The following is a 16,747-nucleotide window of genomic DNA, read 5'->3' as shown; positions in this document are numbered from 1 at the left end:
ACCTACATATGTGCAATTTAGGACTTTTGAAGGCTCAAAAATTATAAGAAATAGGCTAGCTTTAAAACCTTGTCATTAGATTATATGTCGATACCTGCTCTCTCCTCATCTTCATATTTCTTATTCTCTCAGTATTCTTATCCTGGCCTATTCTACCTCTCCTAAAGCTGAACTTTGACTGATAGTCTTTTAATTTTCGTCTGTGTCAGTGACGAAAATAAACATAGGCTCAACTGATATTTATACGTTTTATGAATCATTTTCTTGTTAATTTTAATGTTAAATGTTAATTTACTCAAGGCTACCAGGAAAGCTGTAGCCTAAGTCAGTATAGCCATTAGGAACCTTCTGCAAGCTTTGGGATTTGAAAACGTCTGTTTTTAAATGTTAAAAGTAATTTTAAATAATACAAATTATAGACTACGTTTACCGCAGTTGGTGGAATTGGCAGACGTTCCCTTAAGCATCGCGCGCTGTGGAAACGCGTCAAAGCATTTTCAGGTATAATTATGCAGCATTAATGCACGAATGATTTTGAATGAATATTTTAATCATGTCGATATACAATGGTCACATAATGTTAAAACTAATCTTGCTATTGATATCTTTGTTAGACTACCGACCCTATAGAACAAATGTCCGGCTAATATCGAACCTGAAATGAACTTTACCGCGCTCAACCAGCGGGAGTGCATTTCACGAATTAGTAATCGCTGGCGTTCAGCGGGAGGAAAGTCTGCGTGAACCCGCGTAGATGCAGTTTATGCAGTGAAGACTGTAAAGAGTTTGATACCTGTATTTCCTACCTGTCAGGGCCCCCTAGATGTCATGGGCCCCTGGGCAAGTGCCCAGTTGCCCTAATGGTTAATCCGGCCCTGTAAATAGAGTGTCATCAGCGAAACAGTAGAATGATACTCCATGCTTTCTAAAAATGCTACCCAACGGGAGCAAGTACCATAGACAGTGTATAAACTGGACACAGCGACCCCATAGGTTTCAACGGAGAAAAGTGAAGTCAATTAGAAGCTCTCACTTCCTGATGGCTGAGCGTACTGCGCAGACTCAAACTGAGCTTGACGACGTAGATGTGACGGAAGCAACCCGTCTGTCTTCTAGTAGCTGTGCCAAGAGAAATCTGAATCATTCCCTTCCGAAACTTGCAGAGATGGAGAGTGTGAGTAGGAGCTGTCCATGAGCTTGGAGCAGGAGCAACTTTTGCTAAGTATTCTGATTAATTATTTTGTCATTTTGCCTCCACGTCCCCCCGATTGCCCGCGAGCTTCTCCTCCTGTCCATACGGTAATCTCTCTACTGTGCGACAGAGAGTCGCGTGGTTATGACGCAATCGTTAGCCTATTTTTACAAAAACTGCTTCTACGGGGCCATAACGTAAGATACAAGGTAATGGAGCCTTTTATACATTTTCGTGTTTCTTTAGAAATAAATAATGGACAAATGGAGTCTTTAAACGCCTCAGATGTAAAGTTATTCGCTGTCAAAGTGACGCCAAAATGAATGGGAGTCAATGGGATGCTAACAGCAGGTGATGGTCTGCTAATCAATGGCGGCGCCTGGGGAAGCTTCAATATTTTATGAAACCCTGCCCCCCTGGCAAGTACAAAGAAAAAAGTGAGAATAGACCCTTGTGGTACACCCCATGGAAGGCGTCTTGTAGTGGAGGTCGAGTTTCCATAATTGACTAAAAAATATCTATCACTTACAAAGGACTGAAACCATTTCAAAACTGTACCTTTTAAACCAGATAAGGATAAAGATATCATGATCAATCATGTCAAAGGCTGCGCTCTTGCTCTGCGCATGTTTAATTGGCAAAAACAAGTGCCAGCCGACAAAGTGTTTGTTGCCATCTGTCAATGCAGTGAGAAATGGTCTTACTTTGCAGTTACTCAACCATAGGCATAGATTTATGTTTCTGCCACTGGGTGCCCACCCTCCATTACCACACCCCTCCCCCAAATGCAATGAGAAATGCACATACTTTTGTATATGCATACTTAAAACATTTTAACATGCTCATTAATATGTAATTATACTTATTTTAAAGTACAACCTTTTCTCTGTGCGATGTTGCGCTTAATGAATTCATTACACAAAAGTTATTAGTCTCTCAGAGAAACAAGTTACGAGAAACACACAGACTGCAAATACATTGCCAACCAAGCAAAAAGACATTCATTCCATGAACGTTGTCACTAGTCGCTGATATACCCGATGATTTTGGAGTTAATTACTTAAAATGCAATCAGCTTGCAAAAAACAGAAAGCACAAGATTTTGTGTCAGGTTGCTATGTTGTAACACTAAATTTGAGATCCACCCATTTTTTTTCATTGGTTAAAGTGCCCCATTATGTTTCAGATATCACCTTTTATGTTGTGCGTAATATTGAGTTTTGTGAATGTAAAAGGTCTGCAAAATTTTAAAGATCAAAGTGCATGATAATTAAAGTTAATGTCTCCCAAAAGAAAGAACTGAACCTGAACTGCCAAAACTAATCGTCATTCCAGTCTTACTACTTTAACATTCATACGTAACAATGTAACACATTTGCATAATGCGATACAACAGCAGTATAACCTTTTGACAATTATTTCTCAAGTCTCTGTGAGGTCAAGGCGGGATTTGCAAAAGGCTTATCCATTAATGCTGATTTACATACTCAGTTAATTTCGCCACCTATCTGGTGGTTGTGCAATCATTTTTCAATCTGAATAAATCGCTCTAAATAAGAACTATATTGTCTGTTTGATGTGAATTATATAATAAAAAGAAAGACTGCTTAAACTAAATAGTATGTGCTTGCAAAGAGAACAGGTTGTAAAAGGTTTTTTTTTTTATGTTGAGTCATTTTGCTTCCACATTACTTGTAAGGTAAGATATAAACGCTTTTTATTATAGAAATACATTTATAGGCAAGACAGATTGCACACTATATATATATATATATAAAATATTTATATTTTTAACCTTTCAAAATTAAACAATTTGCACAGAAGAACTGGTTCACAGAAAAAAAATCTTTCCCATCATTATATAACACCTTTAATACTTTGTTTGTACATATAGTTGCATTTGAGATTATGACTTGATTAAATGTGTCTTGGACATTCTGTAAAATTTCATTTCTGACAGATGCAGGACAGTTCCTTGAGGACAGCAGGACACATGAAAAGTTCAAGAAGAGTAATCTGAGGGCCCGTGCACTGGAGAGAAGCACATGTGTGCGGGTGGAGAATCTTCCAGCTGAGGCCAACAACAACAAGATGCTGCTGGAGCTGTATTTTGAGAAATGGGGTGGTCCAGTAGAGGAAGTTATCACAATTCCATCAGAACAAGCAGCCATTATTACCTTTCAGGAGGAAGAAGGTATAGTTAGAGTTCAATTTTATTTATATAGCACATTTACAACAGCCACTAGGCTGATCAAATTGCTTTACAGAACAACAAGATTAAAAGAAGATATAACATGCATAACAACAAATAAAACAAAAATTAGCTAAGAGCAACATAGCTAAGAGTAACCATACAACAGGAGTAGCAAAACAGCATCAGACTCAAATATAAATTAGTAAAACCAACCGAAGAAAATAATCAATATACTAAAGAAAACAGGTCGTTTTTTATAAAAGACTTGAAAGCAGACAGAAAAGGGGCCGTTCTAATCTCTAGAGGCAGGGTGTTCCAGAGTCGTTGCCCTGCCACCGCAAATGCACGCTCCCCTCTACGCTTGAGTCTAGAGCGAGGCACTACCAGCAGAACCCGGTCACAGGTTCTTAGGCTTCTGGACAGAGTGTAGGGATGAAGAAGTTCAGAGAGTTGGGCAGGAACTAAGTTATGTAGAGATTTAAAAACAAAGAGTAGAACTTTAAAATCTATACTCGGGTGTACTCTTTTTTTTTTAAAACAGAAGGATCTAGTAAAGGCTTCTTGAGCAGAGGAGTGACCGTAGACCATTTAAGATTGGCTGGAACAGACCCTGTTTGGAGGCACTTGTTGATAAGAGATAACCATACCTGGCCCAATTGAATCAATAATTCATTTGAAAAATCTTGGGTGAATGATATCGTTTTGGACAAAATTAAGGTTAGAGCATGACAATCACTTTCTTCTGTCTGGAGGTTGATAGGTTCAAAAATCTCCCAAAAAGCAGAAACAGGTGACAAGATTGGGGAAACCGTAAAGTTAGGGCAGACGCTAAGTCTTAAGTTAGTAATTTTGTACATAAAAAAATCTCACAAATCCTTCACATAGAGCATCAGAGGCAACAGACAATGTGTTAACAGAAGGTATAACAACAGACTGAATAACTGAAAACAGAACCTTTGGTTTAGAGTGATTGGATTCAATTAAATTAGAAATATAAATGTATATTTATGAATACATGTGCAATTGCTTGTAGACTTTGCTGTTATGGTTCTAGATTTGGTAACATTTATTTACCTCAATTTGACAATATCATTGCATTTATTCATTGTACCTGCAACTTTTATTCTTTATAGCCAAAGATAAAGTCTTGAAGCAAGAAAATAATATCTGTGAAGTTCCAGTCAAGATATATCCCTACTTTAAATCACTGGATACAGTCTTGTATGGTGGCAACAGACCACATTTGAAGCTGCCTGAACCCATTACAGTCAGTGTACATCCTGCCATCAGGAAGTTCCTCCTCAAGAAAGGGGAGATTTCCTCTATTAAAGACCAGATGAGCTCACATTTCTGCAAAATAAACATGGACAAACCTGAAGCTTCACTCAGACCTGATCCAGCATTACTGAAACAGAAAGGAGTTACCAGAAGACACATTGATGGCTGGAATAAGAATGCCTGTGATGCCTTCAAGAAAATAATCTCAAACTACACAACGTCTGAGTGGCCGGTGTCACACCCCTTGTGGTCTAAAGTGGAGAGTGATGTAAAGGAATTGGTGAAAGATAAGGTTTTCACATATATGGATGCCTCTAAAGGTGTCCTGACACTGGCGGGAATGACCCATGAGATAAATGGGCTGAAGCCCATCATGGAGAAAATTATAGAGAGAGCAACAAATCAAATGGAGAGAGAGAAGAACAGTGTGACAGACCATATGGAGATTTCTTCTGCCATGTACTCTCTGTTTTTACAAGATGGCCTGAAAAGTGCTGTTCCTCCACACCTGCGCATTGACTACAACAAAAAAATAAACAGACTAAATTTATCAGGTATTCATTCAGAAATTCTTGCCTTCAAGAATTGGGTCCTTGAGAAGAAAATAAACATGAAACAGAAGCCCTTAAAGATTGACCATTCAGTCCTGGAGTTCCTGAGATCAGTGAGCTGTGAGGAAATGTCCACAGATCTCTTTATATCTCATGGAATAACTGCTGTCTATACAATCGAAAATGAAGATGTTGTTGTGATTGGGAGCACAGAAAAAGCACTTGTTGAGGCAGAGAAGAGGGTGAATACGGTTCTTACATCCAAAGACCTCATTATAGAAGATCAGGGTGTCCTTCAAATGCCAGAGTGGCAGGATCTAAAAAAAAAATGGCAAGAAATGTTCAATACTTCCAAAAAGACATCTGTGATTATAAACTTTTCTAAACAGAGAGACAAAATAATAGTGACTGGATTCAGAGAACCAGTGATGAAGGTCAGTGAGAACTTGGGATGTTTCATTGTTGAACACAGTAGAATTGAAGAAACTGTTCGTGTCAAATCACATGCAGCAGTTGAATTCATAAAAGACAGAAAATCACAAGACTGGCAGCGTTTTATGAAGTCTGATAAGATGAAAGTGAATTTTGATTCAAAGAGACCCTGGATCAAACTGTCTGGAGAGCGTATATTTGTCCAGCCAGCTATGACTGTCTTTAAAAGGTTGGCAGATGCTCTCTACACTGACACACACATCATTAAAAAGGCTGGAGCAAAGAAGTACTTCAAGGAACAGGGTAAAATGATGCTCTCATTACTGTTGAAGGAAAAAAGCTTTGTGGTGGTGTTCCAGGAAGATAACATGCTGCAACAAGAAGAGGATGAATTTACTGAGCGCAGTTTTGAAGATTTTGGCCAGGTCTCTTGTGAAGTTCAAACACCAGGTGGAATAAGTGTTACTGTCAGGATGGCAGACATTTGCAAGCTCAGTGTTGATGCTGTGGTCAACGCTGCTAATGAAGATCTGATGCACAGTGGTGGTGTAGCTTTCGCACTTCTACAAGCTGCCGGACCATGTCTACAGCAATACTCTGACCATTACATAAAAGTAAATGGGCCTCTGAAGCCTGGAGATGCCATCATCACTGACGCTGGTCGTCTTCCCTGTAAATATGTGGTACACGCTGTTGGACCTCGCTTCAGCGATTCAGACCGACGTACCGCAGTGCAACGCCTGAGACGTGCTGTGAGGGAAAGCTTGAACCAGGCGTCAAGCAAAAACTGCTCCTCCATTGCAATTCCAGTTATTAGTTCAGGGATATTTGGTTGTCCTCTTGAACTTTGCACTGAATCAATCGCCAAGGAAGTGTGCGAGTACATTGAAGATCATAACCAGAGAGGCTCCAGTAGCACATTAACTGAGATTCACTTGGTTGACAACAATGGCAGCAATGTAAAAGCCATGGCTGAAGCTGTCAGAAAGGAGTTTTCTGCTTATAACCCCAAAATGACTTTCCCTCAGCAAAACAAACCTCATGGGTATAGTAACTATGAACAAGGCTATCGTGGTCGTGGTCGTGGCCGTGGCCGTGGTCGTGGAAACTATGACCAAAAAAACCGTGAGTTTGAAGGTCCCAAAGGCCGGGGTAATAGATACTTTGAAGGACAGGCACACTCAGGCTCTGGTGGCAGATCTGATCATTTTGATGGGTTGAGTGTTCTTGAGACCCAAACTACAAAAGAGGGCCTAAAAATCTTTCTGAGCAAAGGAAACATCCAGGATGCAGATGTAAGTGTAAATGTTGAGGGTTTTTTTTCACTTGTTTTCCAGCAAAAATATAACAAAATCCTTAAAACAAGAAAGAAAGAAAAAAACACAACACTGCATAAGGATATACTTTTAGAATGATACTTTTGAAGTGCAGTAAAATAAAATCTAATTAAAGGGATTGTTCACCTAAAAATCAATCAAAACTTTCAATGATACATTCTAAAAAAAAAAAAAACAATAAAAAAAAGGCTCAACATGTTATGCAGTGTTTTGTTTTTTTACCAGTATACAGGTCAGATCAAAGTGAGGTATTATATAGTGTTTTTATGGTAATGGTGACCATTTCCTCCAAAAGTAGTATCTCCTTTTTTTTTTTCTCCTGCAGGCTGATATCATTGTAAACACTATGTCGGAGGACTCGGACCTCAGTAAAGGTGCCGTTTCCAAAGCACTCCTTCAGACTGCTGGTCATCAGATACAGTCAGAAATCAATGCAGCTGCTCGCAAAATCAGTTATGGTGATATGGTCATCACAGATGGTTATAAACTAAAATGTCAAAAAGTCTACCATGTAGTTTGTCCATTTTGGAAACAAGGGTCCGATATGGTGAGAATAACAATTTTCTAATAGAAATCTATCAAAATTGTCATTAACTGTGTTACTGCTGGCTGATTAAATGATGTGCCTCATATGTAGGTTCCATTTCTTTATTTAGATGAATGAATGAATGAATGAGGTATTTATATAGCGCATTTTCTAATGTACTACTGTACACCCAAAGTGCTTTACAGTCATGTCAGGGGGTCTTTCCCTTAATGATGATGGTACTTATTTAAACATAATATATTTATTTACATTTTAAAAGGTACTCGTTCAGATCATTAGAGATTGCCTGAAAAAAGCAGATTCCTGGAGAATGGCTTCAGTCGTCTTCCCAGCTATCGGCACTGGGAATCTTGGCTTTCCTAAAGATTTGGTGGCCAGAATCATGCTGACAGAATTCCAGGAATTTAACTGTACAAATCTCCGAGAGGTAACTGTGATCGTGCACCCTTCTGACAAAGAGAGCATTCAGGTGAGTGAAGGAAAAATAGATTCAAGAACCATAAAAACACAAAATCAAGGTTTTTCCCATCACATACAGTATGACCAATATGTGCTTTTTATTTTTTAAACTATAAACTATTTAAATAATATACCATAGTTGCTCATGTTAATGTTATCTTGTATATTTCTGTGCTTTATCTATTAGTGCTTCACCAGCATCTTTAGAAATGGGTTCAAGGGTCCCATTAAAAAAGCTGCAGATCAACATTCAGTGCCTAAAATAAATACTTCTGGCAAGTCAGCTCATACCTCTGGTAACTTTCTTGTCTGATGTCCATCCCACTTATTTTTTGAGTACATTTTATTAAAAGTTTTATTCTTATAAAAAGTATATCCAAATGTCACAGGATATATTTAGGATAGTGACTAAATAAAACTAGAGATTTTCCATACACTGTACATCTTTATGTTTTTCTTTAGAGCTTGTTGGCAAAGTCTCCTCTCCCTCTCTTGGGGTGCACACTATGCAGCTGGGTCGAGTGACTCTGGAGGTTTCATCAGGAGATATAACTAAAGAAAAAACTGATGCAATTGTCAACTCCTCAAATCAGACATTTTCTCTGAAAGCAGGTTAATCAAACTTCACACACTGTCTTGCTTATTTTAATGAATATCTGTTTCATTTATCATTTATTTCACATTTGAAGAGAATTATAATTTAACGGTATTTTTTTATTTTTTATCCAGGAGTATCCAAGGCCATTTTAGATGCTGCTGGATTTCAAGTGGAACAAGAATGTTTACAGACTGGTTTGTATTCTTTTTTTATCTATTTTCATTTCTTGTTGATGGACATTACCTTTTTGAATACTTCAAAAGTGATCTAATGAACTTTAGAGACAATTGGTAAACCTGTTTTTTTTCCAATAGTGAGATCATCAAACATGCAGCAAACAGAGATTGTGACCTCAGCCGGGCGCCTTCCATGTGGAAACATCATCCATATTATTGGTTGCAATGGTCCATCTGAAATTAAGGATGTTGTTTTGTCTGTTCTGAAGTTGTGCGAATCACGCCAAATTACTTCTGTTGCCTTCCCAGCTCTTGGCACTGGTAAGATGCTTTACCAGTAATATAAAAAGTAATATATATATATTACTTTTTGTAAATTTATTTCAAAGTTTTTATTCTGAAATTATGTGTGAATTATTTACTATTCTTTTCGGTTTTTGTCTGTAACCCTTTAGGTCAGGGAGGTGCAAAACCAGCTGATGTTGCAGATGCAATGGTTGATGCAGTTGTTGACTTTGTGAAGAAAAAGAAACTGGTGCATGTAAAGTTTGTGAAGTTTCTCATATTCCAGACGAACATGTTGGGAGACTTCCACCAAAGCATGGTCAGAAGATCTGGTGAGAAAGTAGAGGAGGATAAAAGTCTGCTTACCAAATTTAAAGGTCAGTAAACAATAATGCTAATCCTATCCATTCTTGTTTTTCTTAAACGCAGTAATTAATTCCTCTGTTTCTTTCCAATAAATATGGAACTTGAAAAAAAAAGAGGTTTTTTCACCCTTGTTTTGGGGGGAAAGTTCAGAATCTCCCTCAAATGAAGAGTTTGTGATGGTGGGTGAGGAAATTGAGCCAGCTGTGTTCCAGCTGTGTGGAGAGACACCAGAGGACCTGAATGAAGCAAGAGACATGATCAACGGCTTCCTAGTACGGGAGCATTTGACCATCCCAATCCGTGATCCAGCCATTGCTCATTTCACAAGGGAGGATGTAGAAATACTGAACGGCATGCAGAGGGAGTTCACAGTCAGTGTCCAACTTGAGAAGAAAGGCCAAGACTCTGTCGTCACATTGGAGGGACTGACAAGAGACGTTCACAGTGTAGAGAGTCGTATTCGGGACATGATCCGCAAGGTGGAAAGGAATGAAAACCGAAGACATGAGGCATTCATGTTCAGCAGTGTAGTCAAGTGGCAATATCAGGAGAATGGACGCAGCATCATAAACTTTGATGCATTAACTAATTATGACCTGGAAAAGGCCTTTCAGAACCAGCAACCTTCAGTGAGAATCAAGATTAATAATGATGAATATGATGCCGATTTAGTTCGAAAAATGGCCATTAGAGGGAGAAAGAGGATTGAACTGAACAGAGTAGATCTGCAAGGTACAGTAAGATTATTTTTTAGAATTTAGACAATGATCATAAGGCCATCATGTACAAAGATTAGTTATTCATGTTTTTGTTCTTGCCCATAGATGCAGCTGCAGCTCAAAGCCCTTTGCCTTCAGACTGGGAGGACATGAAAGGAAAGTCAGTTGTTCTTATAAAACTCAAAGCAGACTCAAAGGAATATGCAGAAGTGGAGAAAGAGTTCAAAAGAACCGGTCTAACCTCTAACATCATTGAAGTAAGACTAGATGAAGGGGAAAGAGACGTCTCCTGTTTATTAGTTTTGAAAGTTTTGATTAGTTTTGATTTTAGTACAGTAGTGTAATACTATATATATTTTTTTTTTTTGTCTTCAGATTGAAAGAATCCAGAACAGCGCACTTTGGAGAAACTATACAATCAAAAAGGAGGAACTGGAAGAAAAAAACAACCACAAAAACAATGAACAGCGTCTCTTCCACGGCACTGGCCCTGATAACACAGATCAGATCAACCACCACGGCTTCAATCGCAGCTACGCTGGGGCACATGGTATCAGTCAAATTCTGCATAAACTTTATTTGCACTTGTATCCATATGTCAACATTCTATTTCTCTTGTTCTGTTTTTAGGAGCCATGTATGGGAATGGTACATATTTTGCTGTGGATCCGAAATACTCAGCCCAAGGCTACTCAAATCCTGATGTCAACGGACATAAACGCATGTACCTCGCCAGGGTGCTTGTCGGTGATTTCACTCAAGGAAAACAAGGCCTTCCTGTTCCCCCTGCGAAGAGCACCAATAGTGCTGATCTTTATAACAGTGTGACAGACAACATAAGCAACCCAACCATGTTTGTGATCTTCAATGATGTACAGGCTTACCCAGAATACCTAATCACCTTCCAGTGATGATTATTAGATCTCAGTGTCTGTTTTTGCTGCTGTTTTACATTTGATTTGGTGTAGCAGAATTCACTGTTTTACTGGCAATGTAGACTAGCATCATGCTCATAAATGACAAAAACTGAGACAACAGTAATTTATCCTGAGAAAGTTTTTGTCCAAATCCCAAGACATTTAGACTGTCCATTTTAGCTTGAACTGTTCTTTTGTTTTTTAATCAAACTTAGCTGTTTAATGTTATGGTTTCCTTCTAATATTTACTTACCCTAATCAGTAGTTATTTGTTGTCATATACTGAAGTATTAACTAACAAAGAAAACAGTTTGTGCTGAACATATATATGGGGATTGTTTATGTGGATTAAAGGGGCACATTGATTAAAATTAGATATATCATTATGTAACAATAAATATAACAAAGGACTTAAATTATGGTTGGTGGATTTTTTTTTTTTTTTTTTTTTTACTACATCCTGTAAAATAAATCAGATTTTCTGTGGATGTTTTAATATTTTTCTGTGTAATCTTGCACAAATTTATTTACTATAAAATAAAAAGATGACCTTCAAATAAGATAAAATTAAATCAAAGTAAGAACAAAAGGTAATGTCACATGTCTGGTGCATATACCGCAATGAGAACATCTTGACTTAATATCTTGGAGGAAAGTAGGCTACTTTATAATAAAATAAGTCAAATGTATTAACAGTGGATGTGCCAACATTTTTGCAGCTGGCACACATTTTATTTATCAAAAAAGCAATATAAATATATTTTGTCCATCACCATGTCCCTTTTAGGGTCTCCGTATTAACTTGTCCAAGTTGCTGCGTTCGACATAGCATACTAGGGTTAGTTTCAGTTGTTGGAATTCACCTTATTAATCAACAACAGGCAGGACCTATATCTTTTTCATATTATCATAGGGTAGATAAATGTTACCCCTTAAGCACTGTGCAATTTTTTTCTGTGAAATTAAAGTAAAATCGGTCTGGTTATCCTAGTTTTCAGTGACAATGAAATAAATTATAAACCAAGTATGAAAAATTTCCAGAGTTTTAATGTTAGATTTAAAAAAAAAAAATGTTTCCGAAAAATACCAATTACCAAGATCAGAGCCCTCTCCCCGGACAGCACGCCAAATACGTTTACCAATTTAATCTATCCGACTTATTTGTAAGTGTGAACTCGTGAAATATGTGGGGTATTTTGAGCTAAAACTTCACATACACACTCATCAGAGACTTATTTTACATCTTGTGAAAAGGGCATTATACCACCCCTTTAAGGGCTGTCTCAATCGCAAAATCCGTCAAGTGCACTGGAACGTTTGCTTCCTGGAAAATCCCACAATGCACCACAAAAACCATGGAACATCGTTGCTCACTATAGGGGCGTTCACGCCATGTCGTAATTACCATAACGATTCTGAAATGTAAAAAGCCTTCACATGCTTGTAAAACTTGTAATCACAACGCGTAAATTATTGATTTTTTGAGAGCTACGACTTGTACCACGTGGCCACTGTATCACCTTACCACTGCAGATTTATGGGGTGCTTCTTAAAACTTATTTGTGCATCCTCGTTTCCTTTCCTCGTGTCTTAGCTCCACCACCTTCGGATGAGAAGGAAGGATATACCTGTGTATCCTCGCTCATGACTCCTCAGGAAAGCTTCCTCGCTTCTAATGGTGCAATTAGAGAATTAAGATGTCCTTTAAGATGGCTGAGATTGATCGGTTTCCGGGTCAAAGGCTGGCAGAGTCCTGTTTGGTAAACCCGCACCTTCAGTAGTTTACCAGGACACCCGACCCGTTATTGGACAACAGCACTAATTTAATTCTGTACCCAACCCGTTTGACATAAAGACCGTGACCTGAAATGACCTTAAAGCTACTACATCAGGTAGACAAAAATTACTTATTTTCTCATGTAACACGTGCAATCAAACCAACATTAGGCAATCTGAGTTGATGCATTTAAGAAAAATAGACACGCAGCCTAAAATGGTAATAATTAAAAGAAAAAATTATGAGAATGTGCATCTGTCGTGTAAACAATACACAACGTAGCTACTTGTTTCACATGTTCTTTGCCTACTATATTTGTATAAAAAGTAGGCATAGGCCTATGATTAATTTCTGCGAACAGGTTCTTTCATACAGTTCGATTCAGTGATATCAATTGAACCAATTGCTTCTCAAAATAATTAAATGGGTGTTTCTCAATACTTAAATGAATGCTTCCTTGTTCCCTCGCTCCTCCAGCCCGTGACCTGGAAACCGCTCGAATTCAGCATCCTTATAGTCCAGTCATTTTATGAAAAAAAGTTGAACAAATTGCAACAGAAGCAAACTCAACTGATTTTGTATCCTCAATATGTCCTGAGTAAGAAAAAGAAGAATCCCATTAGGGGAAAGTTTCGAAAAAGACCCAAATATAGCCTATTCATATGCCTATTCATTCTTTTTCTTACGTGAATAGGGTAAAAAATGTAACCTTTAGATATCACCATGAAAATGACTGAGTTGATTACTTACATCAAGACAAACAAAAATTGTATTACAAGTTTTTTTTTTTTTATTGTTTGTTAACATGGACAAACGGTGCATAATCTAATTATGTATGTGCTAATTTGCATAACAGATCTAAACATTGGGTATAGCCAGGTGAAAATGTCTTGTTGAATCTTGTTGACACATAACAGTAAAATACTTAATGTTAAGGTCTGAATGGAACCCATTTAGGCTACCCATGAGCATTAATACATAGAGGCAGGAAGAAGTACTTTAAACCAGCCTTTATTAATTATTATTGCAGAGATGGGGTTTGGGGCTGGGTCCGTGGGACTGTTTCTGGGGATTTACTTTTTAATTTACTTACCTTTTGTCTTCTGCATTCTCCTTACCATTGTCTCCTGTTCTTCCCTCAGACTCGTCCCCCAGAAACAGTCCCATGGACCCAGCCCCAAACCCCATCTCTTAAACATTAATAAAGGCTGGTTTAAAGTCCTGCCTCTATGTATTAATGCTCATGGGTAGGCTAAATGGGTTCCATTCAGACCTTAACATCAAGTATTTTACTGTTATATGTCAACAAGATTCAACAAGACATTTTCACCTGGCTATACCCAATGTTTAGATCTGTTGTGGTATTTATGCAAATTAGCGTATACGTAATTAGATTATGCACCGTTTGTCCATGTTAACAAACAATTTCAAAAAACTTGTAATACATTTTTTGTTTGTCTTGATGTAAGTAATCAACTCAGTAATTTTCATGGTGATATCTAAAGGTTAAATTTTTTACCCTATTCACGTAAGAAAAAGAATGAATATAGGCATATGAATAGGCTATATTTGGGTCTTTTTCGAAACTTTCCCCTAATGGGATTCTTCTGGACTTTTTTTCCCCTTACTCAGGACATATTGAGGATACAAAATCAGTTGAGTTTGCTTCTGTTGCAATTTGTTCAAATGACTGGACTATAAGGGACATCACAATTCTCTCAATTGCACCATGAGGAGGCGAGCGAGGAGTGAGGAAGCTTACAAAGTTATGAACAAGGATGTACAGGTGTGTATCCTATGCGGAAGTCTTTCTTGTCGAGAAACCTGACGCACATTACCAATGACGTCACTCAAATAATGAACTCTAAATATTATTTATAAACCAAAAATACATATTTTCCCTCTGTCTTGCAGAGCAAATATAAAGATATATAAAGTAAACGAATATAATTAATTAATTGTTTAACATAATTAGGCTAATTGTTTCAGAATCGTGGAGGTTTTTCAAATCCTGCTGCTGTTGTAGACTAATGCTCCCAAGGTACGTGAAGCTATTTACGACCTCAGTGCTCAGTATATTGCCTATTTTTTACAGTCTATATTTTTTACAGTCTATGTATATTGCCGACAGTCACGCACCCCATTGGACCGCCTACCGACATCGACTTCGATTTTTCGGCGTTTCCAGTAAACCGAGAGTGTGGCCTGTTTACAACACAGGAACGATAATAGTGCGATTGTATAAACTTTGACCGCATTGGTATACTTAATGAACGTAGATGTGAGGAGTAGGCGTATTAACATTTATCTGTAGTGTTGGGAGTTTTCTTTTTATTTCAGCATACATCGCAGTGAACACATCTTAACATTATAATTAATATTCTGCTTAAATGTTGTAGCCTAAGATGTAACATCACTCAGTGTGTTTCACTTTCCACGACACGCCTGAAGCAGGGAAGGTCGGGTTGCGAAAACGACTGGGTTTCATGACAAACTGACGGAGAAAGTGAAAATAAGAAGGCGGGCGTGATTATAAACACGCAAGTCGACTCGTTGACCAGAACGATCACGATGGACGAATATCCCCTCACTGTCGAGGGAGACTGGGGAACTGAACACGCTAAAAGTGTGAAAAATAAACTTCATATTCACTTTCAGAGTAAGAAGAAATCTCAGGGAGGAGACTGCGTCGTGCAATATAATGGCGAGAGCAACTCTGCTACGATCCTGTTCAAATCATCTGACAGTAAGTGCTAAACACAAAAGCATAACATGTTAACAAAATAACACTTTTTGTGTTGTTTAGTAATGTAATAAAGCTGTCGAGACATGTAAGGTTATTTCAGGTTCACATACAAATTAAGCAGTGGCGGCTGGTGAAAAATATCTTAGGTGGGGCTGTGTCATATTCGGTCATTTTCAATAGTCTAATCATTGGACTCAGTTCTTTTAGCATTGTGGCTTCCAGGTTGTGGAATACTCTTCCTCAAGTCATCCGTCAAGCATCCACCCTTCTCTCCTTCAAAAACCTCTTAAAAACACATTTATCTGAATATTACTCTTTAGCTCACAATCTTTAAATTCTACCTTGTTATTTGCTTGAATCTTTAACCTAACTTTGTAAGTGACCTCTGTATATTACGTTCTGCCCTTGGTATGTCTATCTTTGATGTTGAGGTTTATTTTGTTCAATTCCTTAACCTATATTGTAAAGCGACCTTGGGTGTTGGAAAATCTATATAAATAAAAATTCTTATTATAATTAATAACCACCCAAACACAATTTAAAACAAACTACAGGATACCAGTGCTCTGTGAAAAAGTAATTATTTAATGCCAGTATTAAAAGGTTGTAGGCATTCTTGCACAAAAACAAACATTTTGCACAAACTTTCCATTTGCATTTGAACTCAAACAATATACTTAGTGATTAATTAATAAGCTGATTAAATAAAATAAAATAATAATTTTAAGCAAATATTCCACAACATGTACAGTAAATAGCAAACATAGTATTAAAGTAATAGTTCACCCAAAAATGAAAATTAGCCCATGATTTACTCACCCTCAAGCCATCCTAGGTGTATATGACATTCTTTTTTCAGACGCATACAATCGGAGTTATATTAAAACATGTCCTGGCTCTTCCAAGCTTATTGCAATAATTTTCATTTTCGGGTGAACTATCCTTTTAAGACAACATTTCTATTTACAAAATTACTATATACAAAGAAACGTGTGTGTGTGTGTGTGATTTCATTTGTACAGGAATTTTGCCCTTCTCTCCTTCTGAGTGGCAAACCTCTCAGTGACCCTATTGTTGAAGTCAGGAATGTCCCTGATAAGTTTCTTCTCCATGGAGAGCATCGCCCGACCATTCAGGTGATCCTGTGTCATGGTGTTTCTCAGGAAAGTCTTA

General features: G+C 37.7%; 1 protein-coding gene and 1 long non-coding RNA gene across 2 annotated transcripts in view; both read left to right on the top strand.

The window, feature by feature from the left end:
* Window positions 1-16,747, top strand: part of LOC309488897 (uncharacterized protein) — a 41,327-nt gene that overhangs the window by 10,808 nt on the left and 13,772 nt on the right. Inside the window, exons 7-21 of the mRNA XM_082157315.1 lie at window positions 3,153-3,386; window positions 4,520-6,942; window positions 7,310-7,531; window positions 7,791-8,000; window positions 8,178-8,286; window positions 8,453-8,602; window positions 8,720-8,782; window positions 8,903-9,085; window positions 9,220-9,426; window positions 9,530-10,147; window positions 10,240-10,391; window positions 10,510-10,684; window positions 10,765-11,043; window positions 12,646-12,729; window positions 15,332-15,574. Coding sequence (XP_082013441.1) covers window positions 3,153-3,386; window positions 4,520-6,942; window positions 7,310-7,531; window positions 7,791-8,000; window positions 8,178-8,286; window positions 8,453-8,602; window positions 8,720-8,782; window positions 8,903-9,085; window positions 9,220-9,426; window positions 9,530-10,147; window positions 10,240-10,391; window positions 10,510-10,684; window positions 10,765-11,043; window positions 12,646-12,729; window positions 15,332-15,574 — 5,352 coding nt within the window. The remainder of the gene's footprint in view (window positions 1-3,152; window positions 3,387-4,519; window positions 6,943-7,309; window positions 7,532-7,790; window positions 8,001-8,177; window positions 8,287-8,452; window positions 8,603-8,719; window positions 8,783-8,902; window positions 9,086-9,219; window positions 9,427-9,529; window positions 10,148-10,239; window positions 10,392-10,509; window positions 10,685-10,764; window positions 11,044-12,645; window positions 12,730-15,331; window positions 15,575-16,747) is intronic.
* LOC309489550 lies at window positions 2,522-2,844 on the top strand. The gene is made up of 2 exons (XR_014202449.1): window positions 2,522-2,629; window positions 2,751-2,844. It is a non-coding gene; the product is annotated as an uncharacterized lncRNA (long non-coding RNA).

This window comes from Leuciscus leuciscus, assembly GCF_965113295.1.
Source record: "Leuciscus leuciscus genome assembly, chromosome: 24".
NCBI lineage: Eukaryota > Metazoa > Chordata > Actinopteri > Cypriniformes > Leuciscidae > Leuciscus > Leuciscus leuciscus.
This window is presented reverse-complemented; position numbering and strand designations above follow the sequence as displayed.